Source organism: Podarcis tiliguerta, assembly GCF_965153285.1.
Source record: "Podarcis tiliguerta genome assembly, chromosome: 3".
Taxonomy (NCBI): domain Eukaryota; kingdom Metazoa; phylum Chordata; class Lepidosauria; order Squamata; family Lacertidae; genus Podarcis; species Podarcis tiliguerta.
In genome coordinates, this window is record NC_139536.1 from 73,434,594 (window position 1) to 73,453,966 (window position 19,373).

At 47.7% G+C, this 19,373-nt stretch overlaps 1 protein-coding gene across 1 annotated transcript; it reads right to left on the reverse strand.

Moving 5' to 3' along the window:
• Positions 1 to 2,952: 2,952 nt before the first annotated feature.
• Positions 2,953 to 19,168, reverse strand: PRDM13 (PR/SET domain 13; the record flags this gene model as incomplete). The annotated part of the gene is made up of 4 exons (XM_083433496.1): positions 18,915 to 19,168; positions 15,573 to 15,704; positions 15,347 to 15,467; positions 2,953 to 4,646 (listed from the first exon to the last, which is right to left on the reverse strand). The coding sequence occupies exons 1-4, from the start codon at positions 19,056 to 19,058 to the stop codon at positions 2,953 to 2,955; spliced, it is 2,091 nt and encodes a 696-aa protein (XP_083289622.1). The 5' UTR covers positions 19,059 to 19,168.
• Between the last annotated feature and the right edge of the window lie 205 nt (positions 19,169 to 19,373).

The following is a 19,373-nucleotide window of genomic DNA, read 5'->3' on the forward strand; positions in this document are numbered from 1 at the left end:
GTTTGATACGGCAGTGTGTAGTTGTAAGTGTGACTCCTTGAAGTCCCTGGGACTTGTTCGGTGTGACAAACCGGGAGTCAGTCGAAGGCGTGGGACTAGATACGTCTATATTTCTCTGAAAGAGAGAGATCGTTAACTTTGGCTACCGCTGAAATCAATGAGAGGGCACCGGTGTAATCTCGCCTGGGTCCAATCTCCTGCCTAGGTGAACTTGAAATCCAGAAATGTAAAACAAGTGCATTCAATTGGATTACCATTGTTTACACTCCGATTGGGGAAAAAATTATGTACAGTAGACTTAAACCCCACAACGTTCAGTGAAACTTAATTCGAAATAACTTGCTAGAATAAACATGCAAATAAATTTGCACCATTTTTTTTCCTTCTAATGGGACTTATTTTATAGCAAATTGTTCATAGTAGTGGATAATTCCAAATTTTCACAAAGAAAAACCGGATGAAAGTCCTTAGCTGAATACAGACAATAGTTTGTCTGTAACTTTATTTTTTTTAAAAAGAATCTCATGACAAACTGCAACCAAGACCAAAATACTGTATCCACTGTACATCAGTCTTATAAAACAAGCATACACCAAATATGTAGTCTACGAAACCTAATAGAAGTATCTTCTTGAGAATGATATACGGCGTGCTTTTATGATTCATGCTTTCAATGTTTATTTTACAAATGTTATGCAAATATTATTCTGCTATAAATAAGTTGCAAATAGGGTGCATACTACCCCCCATCGGGATCCTACACCCCCTTTGTGCTGTACGATAGTAAACATGTTAACTCGGAAGAAAGCCCCGCTGCTTACGAAGGGATTCGTCCAAATAACTCCAGGAAAGATTTGCAGCCTTGCTTGAAATATCCGTTCCCCTGAAATCTACCTTAGTTACTTCCACCTAAATCCGGAATCCCTCCTTAACTACGAAGTAAATCCGGATAGGCTCAGTAAGATTACTTTTACGTAAACCCAATTGACAGAGCAAACCTGTGCACATCTGCTCAGATTTGCGACCCACTGAATTTGATGGGGTTTATTTTCAGATAAGTGAGTGTAGGATTTCAGCCTCCGTAGACAGGCTGTTAATGTGTTTAGTACTGAGCGGGTGAGACTGTGGCTAGCGATGTTTTCGATGTTTACAGATGCTGCTGATATTCCACTGAGATATGCATCTGGCTCCAAAACTGGAACAAACCCTCCACCATCGAAACTTTCTTTAAAATGAGACAAAGTACTCCCCCGCCCCTCAAGAACACCAACTCCCTTTCCTCGTTCTTCTCTGCCCCACTCCACACAAGAAGGCACAGTTTTCTCCCTACAAAGGTACAACAGTAAAACGGATCCGCTGCTGTGGAGTCCCCGGTGCCTTTTGGATACTTCTAGGAAGGGGAATCAGTGAACCGCATCTTAATTCTGGGCTACACGTTACTTAATCCTCGCTCAAAACCTTTAGACTGAAGACCTGAACTCATTAAGAGTGAGTCCACTAATTCCTTTCCATTTCCCCATGTGACTTTCTTCTCCAGAAGACTATTCATTTCAATGAGAATTATACCAAATAATCTTAATCTGGATGACATTTCACCATTGGGATAATTTAAGTATGCTTAGAATTGGTTCAAACACTCGCGTCCTGGAGCATGAAGAGCATAAGGTTTCAATGATATCGGTGGTCTTCATGATCAAGTCAATGTCTTGATTTCCCTCCACTGAAGATTGATTACGTCGGAGGTAGTGTTCAACAGCAATGTCCACTCAGACTGCAGCCTTACACATCCTCCCTTAGAAGCAAGTCCTGTTGAAATCAGGAGAGCTTACTTCTGAGTAGACACGGTTAGGATCAGGTTGAATTACAATGACCGGAGCGTGCCTTGAGGTCATTGTATGTGTTGGAAGAGCTGCTGCTTGTAGCACTCTGAGAGGGATTTGCATGGGGTTAAGGCAGATTAGAGTGGGGAACCTCAGATATTCCTAAACTGTTCCTCTGTCCTTTGATCTCTGCGCGGACTTTTCCTTTGATCTTAAAACTGATAATCTTAGGTTGCCGCTCCTCACTTCCTGTCACCTGCTCACTTATCTTTGAGACCTGTTGGAGAGAGGTCATCTTGGATCTACCTGTGGGATGTATCATCACTGAAGCAGTCAAACACATTTCCTGTTGCCTAGAGTGGACACACAGGGGAATGTTGCTCTAGACAGGGAGGACTTCCTGTCATACCAGCTCTGGAGCCTCCTCTCCCTGTGTGTGACCAACATTCCCACACACTACCTCTGCTGTGAACAAAGACCGCTCTTTGTATCTCCCACTTAGCCAGGACAAGGTATCTTTCCTACCCAAGTTGACAGAATCCTCAGTTCCCCTGCATCATCTAGACCAGAAGATTATTGTTTGACATAAATTCCCGTCGAGGTACCTGAAGGAATTCACATTGGTGGAGGCCTTTCTTACACATGCGCACTGGGCAGGTCAGTGTCACTGCGCTCGGTAGGAATTACGCTGCACTTCTGAACATACCGGTTACACTGCGTGTATAGCTGGGCTAGCCAACGTGTCGCCCTCTAGATGCTGCTCTACCGCCAATTCCAACAGCCCCAGCGCCATGGCCAATGGTGAAGGATGCTGGGAACTGTACTCCAAAAACATGTGGAGGGCGCCACGTTGGCTACCCCTGGTGTACAGCTTAGCAGCCCCCGCGGGCTGGAAGGGAGTCGAGGGAAAGGACAGAAATGATGTGAAATCTTATGCGGGCATGTCTTTAAACGAGCCGCTGTTGTGTTGAAGCAAAACTGTCCTGTTCCTAGGGGAAGAAGGGGGTCGTTTTCTTAGTCAAGGGGCGAGTGAATCAGCAGAGCCGGTGGAGAGGAAAGCAGCGGCGGCAGCTTTGGCAGCGCCGTTCCCCAAGCCCACCCCTACCTATCCGCCACCCCCTCGGGCTGCTTCCTATTGCTGCTCCTTGGCCCGGCAGCCTCCGCCTCCGCCTCCGCTGCTGCTGCCGCCCGTGTCTTGGTCGCTCTGATCGTCCGTGAAGCAGACGTCGACGTCGCTCTCGTTGTCAGTCTTTGGCTCCTGCAGCTCCGGGCGCGCGTACCCGGCGGCGTCGGCGCCGCTCCTGTCCTCTGCGCCGCCGGCGCCGCCCTTGGGCAAGCTCTGGCCCGGGTGCCGGGACTTGACGTGCCTCTCCAGGTCCCGGCGCCGGACCAGCACTTTGCCGCAGAACTCGCAGCGGTAGGGCGTGTTTCCCTCGGCGTGCAGGCGGATGTGCTTGTTGAGGTTGCTGGGGTCCCCGAAGGGGCGCAAGCACACCTTGCACTTGAGCGGCTTGTAGCCGGTGTGAGTCCGCATGTGGATCTTCAGGCCGTACTTGCGCGAGTACAGCTTGCCGCAGTACAGGCATAAGTGGCCCGTCTTGGGCTTGCCGCCTGCCGAGCCCGACGACGCGGAGGGCTGCAAGCTCTCCAGGCGCCCGCGGCTCTTTTCGGCCGCCGCGATCTCCGACAGCTGCTGCGTGTGCATGGCGATCTCGCGGTCGATGCTGGCCAGGGAGCCCAGCTCCGACGGGTTCAGGCCCGCTGCCGCCGCAGCCGCCGCCGCCGCCGCGGCCCCGTTGAAATAGGACACGGACTCCGGGTACTTGAGGAGGTTGCCAAAGTGCAGCTTGAGCGGGTAGTAAGGGGCGCTGTAGAGCAGCTCGCCGTTGTAGACGGTGAAAGGCATGAAGGGCGGGAGGCTGCACTCCGCCGACGCGGAGAAGGGTTTGAGCCCGTCGAAGGGCGGCAGGGCTGCGGCGAAGCGCTCTAGGTGGAGCCCGCTGGGGAGAGGCGGGTAGCGTGCCGAGGCGGGCGGCGACAGGCTGGCGTGGAGACCCCTCTCGACGTGCTTGAAGGCGGACGTCTCCTCGAAGTGCGAGAGCAGCGGGAAGGCTCGGGCGCCCCCTGAATAAGCCAAGCCTGCCGCCGCCGCCGCCGCTGAGGGAGGCGGCGCGGTAGCCGCGTGGCACTTGGCATGGTGGTGGTGGTGATGGTGGTGGTGAGGCTGGGGCGCGTGGTGCTGCTGCTGCGCGTGTCCCACGCCCAGGGGGCCTTCGCCGCTGGAGCGGCCGGGCTTGAGGCTCCCCAAGAGCTTGCTGAAGCCGCTGGCCTTGCCCTCTTCCCGGAAAGAAGAGGCCGGTGGAGAAGAGTCCGCCTGGTTCGTTTTGGCCAGGCCGGCGGGCTTGAAGGCGGACCTCGCCCCGGGGTAGAAGGACAGCCCGTTGCTGCCGCCGCCGCTTCCCAGCAGGCCCAGGAACTGCCCCGGACCCCGTCCCGTCGAGCTGACGCTCATGTCCAAGGCCCTCTCCTGCTCCTCTTTGGCCGCCGCCTTGCGCCCGCCGCCGCCCGCCTTGGCCACTGGCGGCGAGCCCGAGGATTCCCGCTTGATGCTCTCCCTGGAGCCGCCGGCGCAGTGGGTCCTTAAGGACGCCGGCGCGGCCGCGGGCTTCAGCGACAGGCTGAACAGGTCCGAAGGCCGGGCGTGCTCCGGAGAGCCCAGGAAGCTGCGGCCGTTGTTCAGCACGCAGTGGAAGTGGACGTGCGCCTTGAGGCTGTTGGGGTACTTGAAGGTCCGCCAGCAGTACCAGCAGATGTAGCGCTCTTCGCCTAGCAGAGGGAAAGCAAAGTAGGGAGACGTTAACTAGGCAAACACGTAGAAACCCCGACTAAGCTCTTCTCACAGATTTGGAACCAGGTGCCTGGGAATATGAAACCTGGATCTGAAATATTATATGTTCAACTTTGACGGTGAGAAATGCTTGAAGCAGAGGTTGCTAATCTCGGGCCTTCTAGACATCCAACTCCCGTCAGCCCTCAATGCTTTGTGATGATGGGAGCCGTAGTTCAGTCACCTGTTAACCACCACCCCATTTGAAGGCTAGGTCAGCGTGGAGGCAACTTGAATTGAAGGTGGAATTTGATTCAGATTTTGTTGGAATACATATAATGTCTCTCGGTTTGTTTGTTTTTTAATGTGAAGTAGTGTGGCCTCTTGAGTGAGATGGGCGCACAACCCTAGAGTCTGTCAAGACTGGCCCGTTTTGACAGGGGTACCTTTACCTTTTTAGTGTGGCATTCATACTTCACAGCTATTATAATATTATTATAATTTATTGAATTTGTTCGTCGCTTTATCTTGCCCTGGGCAACCCACTTGCCAGTTCTGCACTGCCAACTACCCATGTGGAGAATACTCTGCCCATAATTAAACACTGTAGTTAATTGTCTTTCATAAATTCACTACGTTCTTTTTTTTTTTTTTTCAAAGTTCATCCATATACTTCTAGCAAAGACCAGCATTGAGGCATATCAAGTCCATTCATGCACATATCAACTCCCCACCCTTCTTCCCAAACATGCGGAGATGAAAGCGGGCTACATCATGCCACAGTCACATAGCAAGCATCTCTCTCAGGCTTTGCTGAGGTCTCCTCCAGTGCATTCCAGCCAACCATGTTCGGATAGATGCCCATTATCATTTATCCAAGTCGGTATAGCGATCTGTAGTGCCAGGGTAGTCATTTCATTATTGCACTTGGGAAGTTGCTTTACGCCAGGTCAGACTGTTGGTCCGTCTACGTCAGTGCTGTCTACATTGACTGACAGCAGCAGCTCTCCAAGGTGTCTTGGAGATGCTGGGAGTCGAATCTGGAACCTCCTGAGTGCAAAGCACTTGCTCTCAGATGTGTGGGAGCGGCGAAGTTGGCTTTACTGCGCTGACATTCAAGACAGAGAACCAAATTCTGGGTTTAGTGGTAGAGCACGCTCTTCACGTGCAAAAAGGTCCTATAGGTTCAATTCTATGGGATCCCAAGGAAATGCTCGTGTCTGAAGCCCTGGACAGCCAAGACAAGTCCACATATATAAGTATAAAGGTAGATGGATCAAATGTCTGTAGAATGGATTTAGACACTAGGAGAGGATATATTGTTTAGTTATTTAATAATGTGGTTTGCGATGTTTTGAAGAGCAAAAAAAGGGACACTATTGCCGATTTCTACTTTTACCTATGGATCGTTATGACGACTCTCATTTTACCTACTCATGAAAAAGAGGGCTGTCCTGGAAAAAGGGGACATTTGGCAACTCTATCTTTCCTTGCTCCCGTGAGATCATCAGAGTACCATGCTTTGCACCTTAAACTTGGAAGCTTAGACGAGCTTGATTTAACGTTCTAGAAAGAAGAACTTAAAATACTTCAACGTCTGACTCGGCATAAGACCGCATGCAGGGTACACAACCTGCACTGCGCCTCTGATATTGTAGTGGAACCCTGCGTAACTATTAACAATTGATTTTAATCCGTTGCATCCCATATCTTGTTTATGTTCACAACTCCGCGAAGCTGAGAAGACTCCACTTAAATAAATAACTGAAAAGATTTGTGAATCAAAAGCCCAACACTAGGCCATGTCAACTCTCAGGAAGGAATGTGGTTACAAGATGGCCACTAATCGGAACCTCTCAGGGTTGGAACATCAAATCAGAGCTAACACCTACCAAACACCCTGGCATAGTCTCAAGAACAGGAAGCCATAGTGGATGGCTTTTCGGAACGCGTTAGGAGGGAGTGAGGTTGATAAATAACGAAAGCCTTTCCCTGCAGTGAAAACTGTGCATGTGGACTTGGAAGTAACTCCTACTGGGTTCAAATGGACTTAGGCAAGTGTGAGAATTAGGGTTGCAAACATAAAATTGCAGGCTTTAAACTGACCTTAAGTTTGGAGCCCAGCGCTAACTTACTACATAGAATTCTGTTGCCACCTACAACGAGAAGTTTCCAGGGTGAATGATTTGAGAACTGCATTCTGATTCATTGTCTGGCACAGTCAACTTACTTGGATTTAAGCCAGTTCAGCAGCGGAGACGTTAGCGGAACTAAACCCATTTCATTCATATTTAAACACTCCATGTCTTAACTAGACTGTGATTTGGAGTTCTCATTTTTTTACCTTCGTGGAAAACCGACGATTACTTAAATGTGGATCCGCCTGCTTCAGGCGGCAATCCCAAAGTTATAGGAAGTTATCGAAACTCAACAAGACTTAATTCTGAATAGGCGTGTTGCACTGTCAGTCAGTCTGTAGTCCCTTGTTTTTCTCTTTTCGCGTCCAAGTTACTATAGACTTGTGACTTTAATACGAGTGTGTGAGTAGCATTAGAAAAGTCATTATAAGTAATTTATCGGATTAACAGCCTTCTTACATGAGTGTTTATGCACAAGGATTTACTTTTCAGTAAGCGTGCTTACCATTAAAGCCGTGGACGGCTGCGACTATCCCCTACTCGCCTTTGGAGCCCACACTTAGGGTAACATAGAAAGGGCTCGTTATGCCATTTGTACAGAGAGCAGGTAAGGAGTGTCAAAGATGCGCTCCGAGGGCACCTGAGGCCAACACCTTGTTGAAGCTGATCTGGTATGGGTCTGCACATTGCTGGAAGGGAGACTGCTTGGGTTCAATGAGGAAAGAAGTGTGATATATGAATGTAAGATGTAAGGAAGGAGGGATAGAAGCGCATGGCTCAGTGGTTGGAGCACCTGCCTTGCGTGCGGAATGTCCCAAGGTTTGAGCTCCGGCATGTCGAAGTAGGGCTGGGAGAGACTCCCTGTCTAAAACCTGGAGAGCCGCTGCCAATTTGTGTAGACCTAGAAAGACCAGTCGGGTCTGATTCAGTCGAAGGCACTTCCCTCTATTTTTCCATAGTACATGCGTGTGTGGCTGGAATCAATCTCAGAATGTGATTGTAAAACACGAGCGAGCTAGGAGTTGTTTGAGATTAGTTTAAAAAAAAAAAAAAGATGTATGGCTGTGGGATATGAATCCTAAACTCCTAGTGCCTTTCTCTGTTGAGTACTGAGAGAGGAGTGGGGAGGGAGGCAGAGAGTTGAGTAAAAAGCAGTGCAAAGGCAGAGGGCCACAAATGCGCTCTGGCTGGGCTGCCTTTGGACTCCACGAGGAATGAAAAGCGCGCAGCTGTTGCCTTAACGCCTGTGTCCGGCGGCCCATCTGTTGACGTTTGCAGAATAGGTGCCGTATGTCAGGGAGCTGACGCAAGGAAACAAAGGCCAATCTAATGATCATGAGCCTCCCATTACCAGGCGAGACAATATCCTATATGTATGGGCCATACGTAATCGGTCCTTTCAGAATACAGTGCCCTTTGTGCCCCCGATCCTTAAACGCTTGGCGTTTCCTAAGGCGGAACAAACCGACGGGGCGACTTCGTGCTCCTGCGATACGCACGTCCCCTTCTTTCGATACTTTGTGGAGACGGTGGGGCCATTGCAGCAGAACACGGAGGTTTTGCACCGGAGGATTCACCAGCAAGGGTTAAATTAAGCGACCAGCGCTTCAAAGCTATAGAGACTCGTAAAAGAGGTGGCATTTCCGAATGCAAAAAGAAAAGCCCCACAGGAATTCGATTGTGGGGGGTTGGCCGGAATATGAAATAGTGAACAAGCAAATCGCTTAGAGGGAAAGACAGATAGTGAAGAGCCTGGCTGAGGCGAAGAATGAAAGATAATGTATAGCTTGTGGAATCTATATTCGATCATCTTTCTTCTACATGTGGTTCTAAAAGTTGAAATACAGACATATAATAAACGCCACACCTATATACAGATATCTTACTCTCAATAACATAGGAGCAGTCCTGCTGGACCAGGGCAAAAGCCCGCCTAATCCTGCATCCTGTTCTTGCAGTGGCCAATCAGATGCCAATGTACTTTCTTTCTTTCTTTCTTTCTTTCTTTCTTTCTTTCTTTCTTTCTTTCTTTCTTTCTTTCCTTCCTTCCTTCCTTCCTTCCTTCCTTCCCTCCCTCCCTTTTTTATGGGTTCAAAAGAACTAAGCTTCCATGCTCTCTGACTGTAGAGCATCCTGAGGCAAATGGCACCTGGGGTCCAACCACACCGGGTTACCTTGTAAGTTTATACGTCAATAAGATTTGTGATCTATGCATTAGTTGGCCATCTCAGCGAAATAATTGTGAATGTCCCTGGCTGCTTAATAAAGACGGCCATGGGCTACGGTTCCTGTGTTTAGTGGCGGTGGTGGTGCTTGGCCGATAGGATTCCAGCGATAGGATCCCGTCGCTGGTTAACGCGAAACTGGCGTGTAGGAAAGGATGCCCAAGAAGGCATAGCACGCTAGGTCTCGATCCTGTTGGAATAAGCAAGCCAAAGGGTCTTTTAAAAGTTCAAGAATCAACCAGCGTGGAACTGTTCATTAACTGCAGAGAAAACTAAAGTCTTTCTGTTCAGTGATAGCTCGAGTGTAAGCAGTTGCAAGCATCCTATGGCCTTACACTGGAAAGGCAGATAACCCGGTTGCAAGGAAAGAATGAATAGGAAGCCACGATAAAACTTTACGAATTTAAGTCTACAGTCCTAAACACATTGGGTTATAGGACCTACATCTCAGCATAAACGTGCATGGTTAGGATGGCGCTGTTAACAAGCTTAACTGAGTAGCTTTCTCCGGCTGGCGAGCTCGTCAAAGGCTGCGCTCTCCAATTATCTTTGTTTGCAAACACTAACGATCCCTAAACCCAGACTGCTGGCTTCTGCCCTCCTCTCCCTCCCCCCCCCCCCCAATTCTCGATTCACATTATGCTGCTAAGAGCCTCGTTTACTCAATCTATGACTAAATGGAGCGAGTCAAACACTTTTGTGAAACTAAAAGTGCCACCCTCTTTACAGTTCCACTTGCTTGACAACTGTTTTTGTCTCAGAGTTTGTGTTGCCGTTTTAGGATTGAATGAAAGTCTACTCGAGAAAGTTAAAAATAATTTTAGCGGAACTGGAGAAGCTGAGCATAAGAATTGGTTTGGCACGGCAGTACTAAGTAAGGCTGGTTTTGTTTGTTTGTTTGTTTGTTTGTTTTTCAAGAGGGGCTCCTGTGCCTGTAGCAGCTGCAAAAAGAATTCAGCAGACGCACGCAGGCGATATGGGATGATGGTGAAAAAAAGTTCGCCTATTGAATGTCTCGCGCAGTTCGCAACTCTCCAGAAGCAAATCGTGTTGATTTCGCCGAGACTTCAGTTCCCTACACATTTTAGATTATCCAGGAAGAAAGAATCTCTGACTAGAGACTCGCTGAATCGGCTTTTAATATCTAAATCCTTCCCCGCAAAAGTCGTGGTTCAAGTTGCTTCCTATTGCGTTAGTCCTTGTGTATTATAATTTCGTATGAAGGGTTTAGTAATTGCCAGAAGCTTAGAAATTGCTAAAATACAGTGTTGGGAAAGAAAATGCTGACTAGCAGAAGTTTTCCAATCCTTAATAAGTTTGTGTCACTTGAAATCTATAACACTTACTTGGGATTAAGCGTATTTAGTTAGGGTCACAGGCCACAGCAGTAACGGGATGCTAATTTTAGACCTGGCCAATATCCGACGGCCTTTCTTATTTATTATGGACTCTAAACACAGAGACGGGGAAGGGAGATGGGAAAGACGGCTTCGTCCCCTTCATGATCGTTGTTTTTATATTGAAAAGACATGCTTCCGAGAGGTGTACAGTTTTGGGAAAGTGGGCGTCAAAGTAACACCTTCACGTACAGCAAATCCCATCTTAAATCCCGGATTTTCCCAGTTAAAGAAGGAATAGTGAGAGCCCATGCATCTCCAAACTTTGTTGGACTACAGAATAGGGTTGAGAGAAGTGGAGTTCAACAACATCTGGAGGGCCACAGATGCCCCCTCCTCCCACGCCTGAGATAAAGGATCTCAGGTAGCAGGGCTAGGGAAGACACTTGCCAAGGAGAGGAAACAATATTGTGCTAGGCAGACCAATCATTGGACTCACTCTAAAACAGCTTCAGGTGCTACTGGAACCCCTAAATTATGTGCCCGTGAATTTGCCTCCTATTGATTTCAAGCCATGGAAAACAGAACACAAAGTGCCAAAATGTGACCAGTTGATTCTCTTTACACCTTATTAGATAATGTATCTGCTAATATATGTTGCAAGGTGATAAGCTAACAAAAGTATTTTAAAAAGTCGTTGCAGTATGGTCAGAGTACATGACCATATCATAAAGATATGGGACCATAATGTCTCAAAATGATGTCCAGTACAGTACAAGAAATCAGAGGAAAGAGAAAGGCTATTGCTCAATGGCAGAGCATCCACTTTGCACGCAGAAGGTTCCAAATTCAATCAACATCATAGCCAATAGGGCAGGTAGAAACCTCAGTCTGAACCCGAATAGTTGCTGCTAGTCAATGTAGACAGTGAAGCCAGTCCAAACCAGATGGACCAATGGTCTGACTCATTATGAGGCAGCTTCCTATTCAGTGCAAACTTGTGCCTGTTTATTCAGAAGTAAGTCCTAAGCTAGGATGTTCAATTGGGCTTACTTCCTCCTGTGTGTTTAGGTTTGCAGCCCACCATAGCTGGTTTGTTTAATTATTTTCTCTTTGGGGGTAGAGAATACTGACCTATTATTATTATTATTATTATTATTATTATTATTATTATTATTATTATTAATTGAATTTATATACCGCCCTATACCCAGGGGTCTAGATGGAAAAATAGTCTGATAAGGCAGCTTCACAGTCTTTCCAGTGGTGGCCCCCTGATTGTGGAATACTCTCTGGTGCCATCATTATCAAGTTTTAGGTTCCAGGCAAATATGTGCATGTTCAGCCAGGCACCTAGCTCTTAACTGGGGTCATATGGTTTTATTTATTTATTTATTTAATTTTCTATACTGCCCTTAATCCAAAGGTCACAGGGTGGTTTACAATATAAAAACACACAAATACATACCATAACAACAAACAAAAACAAAAACACCCCATGGTTTAAAAGGCCATAGATTGTTTAATAAGCCAAAGGCCAACAACAGCCTAGCCAGTACTGTGTTCATCTTGTAGCAGGTTGGGGTAAGATTTGGCCTTCTTATGTTATTGCAGGATGGACACTTTTAGTCAATTAACATTCTTTTATCTTTCTGATGTATTTTAATGCATTATGCATGCTTTTATAATTGTAGACCACTTTGAGACTTTTTGTAGTAAGCGACGAATCATTGCAACTATAATCCTCATCCTAGCTATTGATACTAAATGCCTGTGAGGCAAAAGTTCTCCTTTCTGTGCACCATCTGTGATCTTTTGCATGGGATTTATAAATTTCCCATTGAGACCAGTAGATCTTACCATTTGTCTGGGATATAAAGTTGTGATTAAGAGTACCCAGCCTCTTATACATATGTGAAATGGGCAATCAGATCAATTATTCATTGATAACTTTTTTGGAGGAGTTTTCTTGCATTAGGATAGTTCTCCTACATTGAAACTATTTTTTTCTGTTTCAGTAATTCCTGTCTTGGAGTAGGGTGGGGTCCTATTTCTTCCTCTAGTGTTTTTGGCTTGCTCCTAAATTCACGTTCCCTGAGGTACTTGGATTTAAAACAATTGACTTTCTCTTTTTCACCCTTCTCATGTAGTAAGGAGGATTATACCACACATAGGTGCAGAAAGCAGTAACATACATGGTTATGTTAAATGGTCCTCTGTAGCTGCCTTTTACATTTATATTACTTGCACTTTTGAAGAAGGGTCCTTGGAATGACAAGTTTCATTCCCTCTCACCATGCAGTCCAATCCTATACACTGCAGCTCAGAAGCAGCTGCTCTGAGCTCAAAGGGCTTCCTCCCAAGCATGTGCAGTATCTACAAAATTATTCATCTGAGTATTCTGCAAATCCAAACTTGCAAAGTCCACAATCCTTTTAAACACAGTGGGGTTTACTTCTGATTAAGCATGCATGGGTTGGGCCTGAGTGCAAGTTAAAGTCTGTTAGAACTATGTGGGCCAATCCATATACAGTGGTACCTCGGGTTACATACGCTTCAGGTTATAGACTCTGCTAACCCAGAAATAGTGCTTCAGGTTAAGAACTTTGCTTCAGGATAAGAACAGAAATCATGCTCCGGTGGCGGGGCAGCAGCAGGAGGTCCCATTAGCTAAAGTGGTGCTTCAGGTTAGGAACAGTTTCAGGTTAAGAACGGACCTCCGGAACGAATTAAGTATTTAACCCGAGGTACCGCTGTAACTGGAAATTGGATTTTAAGAAGCTCTTCTCCTTCACCCATTTATTCTGCTAAACCTCTTGGGTTTGATCCCAGTTATACTGCCTTGGATTGCACCGAGCTGTTTTAAACCTAAGTCAATGGTGTAGAACTTGCACTCTGTGGTGGAAATAACCTCCACCGGAATCAATGGACACCAGTTCTAGCTGAAACCTTTCGGAATGGCTATTTGATGACTTAACAGCTAACACTCCAGTTTCATTAATTCGCTGTGCAATTCTAAACACGTCCCATCGCGTTCCTGGGACGCTGCTGAAAAGACAAAAGCGTGATCAGGACTGCAGCCAGAATCTCGTGGTAGGTTCCATCACCAAGAAATGCTGCTGAATCCGTACAGCCTCTGTATTTTAACAGGATTAAGTTTCCTCTTTGTTTTAACATATTATCTCCTAAACTCACTAATCTACAGATAAAAGCCCACCGGCATTACGGATCCACAAGTCACTGAATCCGAGAGGCCTAAGTAGCTCCATGCACTTCCCTGCCTCAGAATCAACGAGTCTTAAACCAAAGTCCTTCCCGCCACCGGGATATATATAGCAAGAGTACACAAAGCGTTAACTTGGACAAGAAGCTGTGGCCGCTCATTACCAGAGTGAAAAGGACAACGAATGGATTGACTGAAAACACTATTCTTAACAAAAAAAAAGTAGATGGAACAAAAATCCATTTCAAAATACAGTGGTACCTCGGGTTAAGTACTTAATTCGTTCCGGAGGTCCGTTCTTAACCTGAAACTGTTCTTAACCTGAAGCACCACTTTAGCTAATGGGGCCTCCTGCTGCCGCTGCGCCGCCGGAGCACGATTTCTGTTCTCATCCTGAAGAAGGGTTAGCGGAGTCTGTAACCTGATGCGTATGTAACCTGAAGCGTATGTAACCCGAGGTACCACTGTATAAACTATAGCTCCATAACTATGATTGGGCGGATTGGGGAAAGAAATCTGGCGGGCCGAGTTCTCCTCTAGCACTTAGAACTCTGAGAAGATCTAGTGGCATTTGTTTCTTTTGTAGTCCCTTCAAGAATTCCCAAGATTTCGGAACAGCGCTGGAGGTGTCCTCACGTATGTCAGCGCGCATACTTTCCCGCTTTAAATGGACTATACCGTCACTTCGAATAAGAACGGGATCCGGAGGTTACGAGAAAAGCCGGAGAGGGAGATGCAAGGCAGATGCAAGGCAAAGCACAAAAGCAGAAGGAAAGCCATCCGAGGCCTTTAGAACCAGCGAGCCTCTTTTAGCACTGGCGGGGGCAAAATCCAAAACTGTCGTATTGTAAGGAGAAGAATGTCGGCGTGGCAGGGCGCCCACTGGGTAAGGTGCAGAGGGAAACGATGCACATGCAGGAAAAAGCTGAGCAGGAACAGGGTCCAAACTCCCTTCTAGCACGGTCTAAAATCGTAGCTCAAGAACTATTCCAATGAAAGGTCAACCGCATTGGGAAGACGGTATCTGGAGTAAATATTTTTGTTTGACCTACTTAAGCTACTTTTATCTTAGCTCTGAGCTGTGGTCCAATACTGCCTTTTTATTGCAATCAGGTCCACAATCCTGGTTCAGCCGTATTTAAGCCTTCCCCACTTCTTTCACCAAATACTTGGCATGACTGGGATTCTTCTTGCACATCAGTCCTCAATCTTACTTACTTGAGAGTAAGCCCCATTAATTTCATTGAGGCTTCTCTCCGAGTGAGCATGCACAGGATCTAGCTGAGCAGCATGTATTTGCAAACATGTCTCATGTAGATCCAGCACCACAAACGAACAGCTCGCTTGATCTTTTTAAAAACAACCACCACTGTTTACACTGGGATTTACTTCCAAGTTTGTGACAAGTTTATTAATTGCCCCGTAGTTTGGTTTTTAGAGTTTAGAAGAAGGTATAAGACCGACCTACTGAATGACACCCGCACACAAATTTATTATTAGCCAGTGTTGACTTTAACAGAGCTTACTTTCAAGTTCATTCCGCCTAAACTGTATTAAGTACTCGATGGTCTGCGGCTCGGCTGATATCTTCCGTCTCGCTTTAAGTTCAAATAGAAGAATCTGGGGGTTGAAACCCCAAACTTACTGGTGGGTAAATCCCATTGAACTCAGCGGGGCTTACAGCAAAACTCTCACTGTAACGCGTAGTTAGTTGAGCAGCGCTGTGGGGAGGCTCTTCCTCCTTGCGCAAGTCGCTGGCCAAGGTGCTGTACGTACCTTTCTCGTCGTGCGTCGGAGTAGCCGTGGTGGGGATGTCAAACCACTGAGCCAACGAGCTGGAATACCACACGGTCAGCTCCTCTCCCGGCTGGACGTCTCGCAGCGCCCGGTAGAAAATCTAGGAGAACAGAAAGAGCCCGTCAAGGGACCAGACAGCACAGCCAATCTATCCAGCCCTGAGACAGAAAGGCTCATAGAGCTGAGTTAGGGAGGCTGTAGGTACCTGTCCGCCCGGTAGATCTGCAATAGCTTCCAAGGTCTGTTCTTGGGAGTGCCTGGCAGCCCGGATTAACCCTATCCACTCCACAGCAGAGCCCCCGGCTTCGTCCACCAGTTCCCCTCTCAGCATCCGCACCTGGAACATAGGACAGCAGAGGCTGTCATTTATACCGCCAGTCAGTTCAAGGTCCTTGCTTTATTTAGCCAGAACAACATTCGCTGGTACTGAGCAGCTCCACAGACAAAAAGACCGCTAATGTTACATCCCTGCCCCCCCCCCCACACACACACCATAACCTATTAAAATAACTTATTTGTCTAATTTCTCTCTGTGTTTGGTCGTTTCCATGAGAAGCGGATCCCACAATCAACAGAGAGAGAGGTGAACCAGTGCGCAGCTCGATCCTAGTCGGAGGCAGCAGCCAGGAGACGAGTTAGAGGGCTAACCAAATGCAGCCATTGCTGCACTAATCCGGAACGAGGCAAAGGTCTCCTAGCAAACGGTTTGAGGATGGACACCTTCTTATTTTATAAGCGACTGGTTCTGTGGAATTGGAACGTGCATGCTTACGCGGTAGCAAATCCTCACTGCGTTCAAGGGCTCTTACTCCCAAGTAGACGTTCACAGGATTGCAGCCGTAACTCCACTCTTTCATTTGGTTCTCCTTTATTTCATCTGAAAAGTCCTTCTAAGTAAGTATGTTTAGGCTCACGGCTTTATTGTCTTGGGGGAGATTTAAATCCTCTTAAATCCAGGTGGGTCGAAGTTGGGGAGTTTCGGTGGATGTGACTGCTACATATATATATATATAGTCTTTAGGATCAATGTGCCAATTAACTTAGATAGCAGTCGATTGTTAGACTTAGCCAGAGCTGTGGACCAGGTTGTCCTTCGGGTTTGAATCGACGTGTGTCGGCTTCACTGCCATGTACCGTAATTGCAGCTACCAAGGGAGCCGGTGGCGCTGTGGTCTAAACCTCTGAGCCTCTTGGGCTTGCTGATCTGAAGGTCTGCGGTTCGAATCCGTGAGCTCCTGTTGCTCTGTCCCAGCATCTGCCAATCTAGCAGTTCAAAAGCACAACAGTGCAAGTAGATAAATAGGTACCGCTGCAGCGGGAAGGTAAATGGCGTTTACGTGCGCTCTGGCTTCCGTCACGGTGTTCCGTTGCGCCAGTAGTGATTTAGTCATGCTGGCCACATGACCCGGAAAGCTGTCTGTGGACAAATGCCGGCTCCCTTAGCCTGAAAAGCGAGATGAGCGCCGCATCCCATAACCGCTAACCGTCCAGGGGTCCTTTACCTTTACCTTAATTGCAGCTACCAATAAAGGGACACCTCCACTCGATGCCATGTCATTCCGAAGTGAGATAAGTGCGTAAGTTGCCCTGAGGTCAGTGATCCCCATACGCCCTATATAAACTCTTTAAACAATCCCTCTTAGTTGGGAAAAGAGCTTTCTTCAAACTCTCTTCCGCTTCTTGTCACTTTCCCTGACCTACAGGGCTGCAGCCTGAAAAGACGAGGGGGAACATATTTAAGAACCATAGTTATTAAATTTCCTACTTCGAGGGGGAAATGGCTACACCTAGTTTCAAGGCTCACAGCCCCTGTAGGGCAATTAATTAACGAATAATCTAATCAGAAATAATAAAAAAGAGGATGAGAGCAAAAGAGGAAGAGGACAGGAGCAACTCTGTTGAGCCTCAGAGTCTTGCCTCATCCTTCATAATCTGCTTGGTCATACACAGAGAGCGAGCAAATGAGGGGTTACCTCTTTGAATGACCAGGCAATAAAAGTCACTGTAACAAAGGCAGCCTAAAGGGAGCAACCAACGGAGCCAGATGAGAAATAAATTTGAAGGGGCTGGCAGAGCGTTTAAAAACAATTAAAGGGCATTCAGAATCCGAGCGGAACGTACGACAAACCTCTGCGCTTTGGGGAAGAAAGGAGACAACGTTGCCTTCTGCTAAGCTCATCCGAGGGGATGCTCGAAGGCTGCAATCCATACACACAAACAAATCTTTCTTATTTGGGGTTCCTTTTGGAGACTTCTCTGTAAAGCACTCCAAAGCAGTGATCAACATTTGGAGCCAGCTGGGAAATCAGCTCGCTTGCTCCGATCCTCTTTTACTTGGTCAATGTTTCTTATGGACTGAAATCCTCTTTAAAAGCAAAACAAAACAACAATGACGGTGACTGTGGTGAGCCCGCGAGAATTTCGGCGTTAAAAGGGTGCTTCATAAATTGGATCATTCCAGACATGGGGTCTGTGGGAGGACTGTTTTCATCTCTTATCTTTGCATTCATTTGGGTTCTGCACAGATGCCTGTGGGGAAAGCTTACAATTGCCCCCCTTGCACTTCATGGCCTTAAGGCCCCAGCATTCCCTAAACAAACAAACATCGACGCGCTCTTGTGCGCGTGTGTGCATCTGTCACCTTCAAGCAGGTGATGAGACGGACTCTAGTCCAGGAAAGCTTAAGCCACAATAAATCCGCAAGTCTTTAAGGAGTCGCAAGACTGTGGATTTCGCTCCCACAAACTTCCACCATCCAGCCACCCTTCTTGAAATCTCAACTGCAGGCCGCTTTTGTTCCGGGCGAGGTTTTTCTGCGGTTGCTTTATCCTGCATGAGAGGCAAATCTCACCTGGTGGCGTTAGGAACGTTTAGATTTCGTTTCACTTAACTGTTATTTTGCCTCTTCCACTTTAAGGTTAAAAAAGAACCTTGAAACAGAAGGTAAACATAGTACATTCAATAAAAGAAACTGGCATCGCAGGCAACAGGGGTCGAGCTACCAGTTAATTCATTCATTATTATTTTATTTCGTGTTGTGAATATATATCCGATTTCGTATCCACCACTCTGGTATCAGGGTCGAGGATCAGCCGGAGCAAATTATTTACCTTGATTTACCCGGATTTGATTTCCTAGAATTCGGGGTGCGGGGGCACCAGTAAGTCTGTTGACCCGCCGCTGTCTCGTTTTTCCAGCTTCCCCCTCCCCATCTACGTCCAATCCAGCAGGGTTCAACACAGTCCCCCCCCCCCCATCCCCGCAAATAAGTCATCTAAAGTCAGAGATCTCCCCCGAAAGGCCAGGAAGAGGTCTGAAAGAGAGGCGGTTGCCCATTCCCGCAGCCTCTTGGCTTCGTGAAAATCCGAAGAGCAGAGATGCTTCGTGTGGACACCCAAACCCGTTTATGAACAGAGGAGGAGGACAGAGAAATAACTTTGCTGCGGAAACATTCCCTCGCAAGGATGCGCGCCAGCCCCTCGGGCACTTCCCCTCTTTCCCCCACCGTCCCTCCGCAGTGCTTTCCGCCAAGGTGCGGGAGCAATACCTTTTTCTTGGGTCCCGGCTCCCTGCGATCGGACAAGTACTTGCCCAGTTTGAAGGTGCCGGACACCGGACCCAGGCGCAGGCCAGCCGGGATGCAGCTCTCCGCGGTAACGCTGAGCGCCGGCGGACCCCGGCTGCTTTGCATCGCTGCCTCCGGGTTACAGACGCGACGATCGGGAAAGGCGCCCAGGACTCTCTTCGAGTGACAGAAGGGAGAGAGGGAGGCAGAAAGAGGGAGAGAGGCAGAGGCAGGCAGCGAGGAGGGCTGAGCCGCACCGGCGTTATCTCCGCCCGCAAAGTGACGCGGCCGACGGTGCGCGCCGCCTTTTCAATTGCCACACGAGGGCTCTCCCCTCGGCCCGCCAGTGCTCCAGGGCGCCGGGTTGGGGCGATGAGAGAGTGTGGCTCTTGCAGCAGCTGCCGAGTCCCACCCGAGAGGGTCACATGGAGATTTTCCCTA